The sequence below is a fragment of the Micropterus dolomieu genome, linkage group LG18, assembly GCF_021292245.1.
Source record: "Micropterus dolomieu isolate WLL.071019.BEF.003 ecotype Adirondacks linkage group LG18, ASM2129224v1, whole genome shotgun sequence".
NCBI classification, from domain to species: domain Eukaryota; kingdom Metazoa; phylum Chordata; class Actinopteri; order Centrarchiformes; family Centrarchidae; genus Micropterus; species Micropterus dolomieu.
In genome coordinates this window covers 2,611,433-2,613,357 of record NC_060167.1, presented here as the reverse complement: position 1 = coordinate 2,613,357, position 1,925 = coordinate 2,611,433, and the positions used below count along the sequence as shown (strand labels likewise).

At 43.1% G+C, this 1,925-nt stretch overlaps 2 protein-coding genes across 2 annotated transcripts in view; both read left to right on the top strand.

The window, feature by feature from the left end:
* LOC123956640 (NACHT, LRR and PYD domains-containing protein 14-like) overlaps positions 1 to 1,464 on the top strand; it is a 36,610-nt gene extending 35,146 nt beyond the window's left edge. Inside the window, exon 16 of the mRNA XM_046028983.1 lies at positions 908 to 1,464. Coding sequence (XP_045884939.1) covers positions 908 to 1,121 — 214 coding nt within the window. The 3' untranslated portion in view covers positions 1,122 to 1,464. The remainder of the gene's footprint in view (positions 1 to 907) is intronic.
* Positions 1 to 1,925, top strand: part of LOC123956647 (nuclear factor 7, brain-like) — a 167,305-nt gene that overhangs the window by 77,585 nt on the left and 87,795 nt on the right. The gene's annotated exons all lie outside the window — the stretch shown is intronic.

Below are 1,925 nucleotides of genomic sequence, written 5' to 3'. Positions count from 1 at the left end.
TAAGAAGGGATGGAGGAATGCAAGTGCTCGGTTGTAGGTGAGGCTTGAGATATAGAGAAAGGATGAGAAAGAGATTAAGGTGGTTCAGGTTCTGATACGACCTGGTCCTCTGGGAGGGCTGAAGTGCTGGGGAAGCTTGGTGAGGGAGGGTTATGTTTGTAGGGAGTCCTTAAAACGTTGAAATAGTTTAGCTGTTTGTCAGAGTGGTGAAAAGGGGTGTTTCGGAGGTTGAGGTGGAGGTGTTCACTCAGAAATTCTTGGAGCAGAGGGACAAACGAAGTGTTGGCTTGGTGAATGCGAGTGGCGATTGCTTCGCCTGAATTAGAGTACATGGATCTCAGCAGGCCAGCAAAAGGTGATTTTCAGTGACTGTTTGGACTGGAGAAGAATATCATGTATCGATGATTTGAACTTATTCAATGTCCCCGGAAACGAGAGAGCAGATGAATGGCAAAAGAAGCAGTAACAGAAATTGATGAAATCGATATGGAGAATATTAAGATCAGAGTGGGAAGGAGTAACGCGGAGGAAGGTAAAGAGACAAGCAGGTACAAGGTACATGGAAACATTTATCTTAAATCAGTTTCTGTGGGTTTTTATTTGTGTTTGGCTGCATAACATGAGTGTATAGATGGAGCCACTGGTGGAGCTGCAGAGTTGAAAGGTGAAGTCACTACATCTTTATTGAAGTAGCAGCACGTTCTTATTAATATTAATGAGAGCTCTTTTTACCTTTTTGTGTTTTACAGTTTGAACCTGCATCCTGTTGGGTTCAGGTGTTTGGAGTTTCTGTTTTCTAAACTTCTACATTCTAAAGCTTCTTCAGCTCTGAACAGATTATTAAACACTGAATGATTTCAAGCAGAAAAACTTGCTTCTAAAGTTACATCATTTATTCTTTATTCAGATTGGGGGACTGCAGTTTGTCAGAGATCAGCTGTGCTTCTCTGGCCTCAGCTCTGAAGTCCAACCCCTCCCATCTGAGAGAGCTGGAGCTGAGTGGAAACGAGCTGCAGGATTCAGGAGTGAAGCTGCTGTGTGGTTTTCTGGAGAGTCCACACTGCAGACTGGAGACTCTGAGGTCAGACACCATTTTTTCTGCTGTACTGAGATTTATATGATGTGAAAGTTGTGGTAAACTGCAGACGTGAGGCTGATATTATACTGATCCACACTGAGTATCTTAATGCTAAAGACTATACTTAGTCCATTGACTGTGGCAGAGCAATGTTGAGCTCCACATTTAAAAGCTTAATATAACAAGAAAGTCCTGCATTGGATAATTTACTCTGAAGCTCTCACCTTAAAATGTCCTTTATTTTTGTTTCAATTCAATTTTATTTATATAGCGCCAAATCACAACAACTGTTATTTCAGAGCGCTTTTCATAAAAGAGCAGGTCTTGTTCGTACTCCGTACTCTCAACTAGGCGACAGAGGCAAGGAAAAACTTCCTTTTAAGAGGCAGAAACCTCGAGCAAAACCATGGCTCAGGGTCGGCGGCCATCTGCCTCGACCGGTTGGGGGTGAAGGAGAGAGAGAGTGAGAGAGGACGACAGAGAGAGAGGGGGGGAGAGAGGGAGATAGCCATAAAAAGGGAGAGAGGGTTTGGGGGGATTAGGGGGGAGCAGCCTACACAATATACACACAGAGGTACAGACAGTAAAGGTAAGGTGTTGGTACAGACTGAATGAATAATGGCACAAATGAAAATAATAACAACAGGACTATATATATATATATATAATAGATGTAGCAGAGGGTGTCCAGCAAGAACATAAGCTTTATCAAAGAGGAAAGTCGTAAGCCTCATAAATGTGGAGATGGTGTCTGCCTCCTGAACCCAAACTGGAACCTGGTTCCACAGGAGAGGAGCTTGATAGCTGAACCCTCTGGCTCCCATTCTACTTTTATATTCTATTCTGG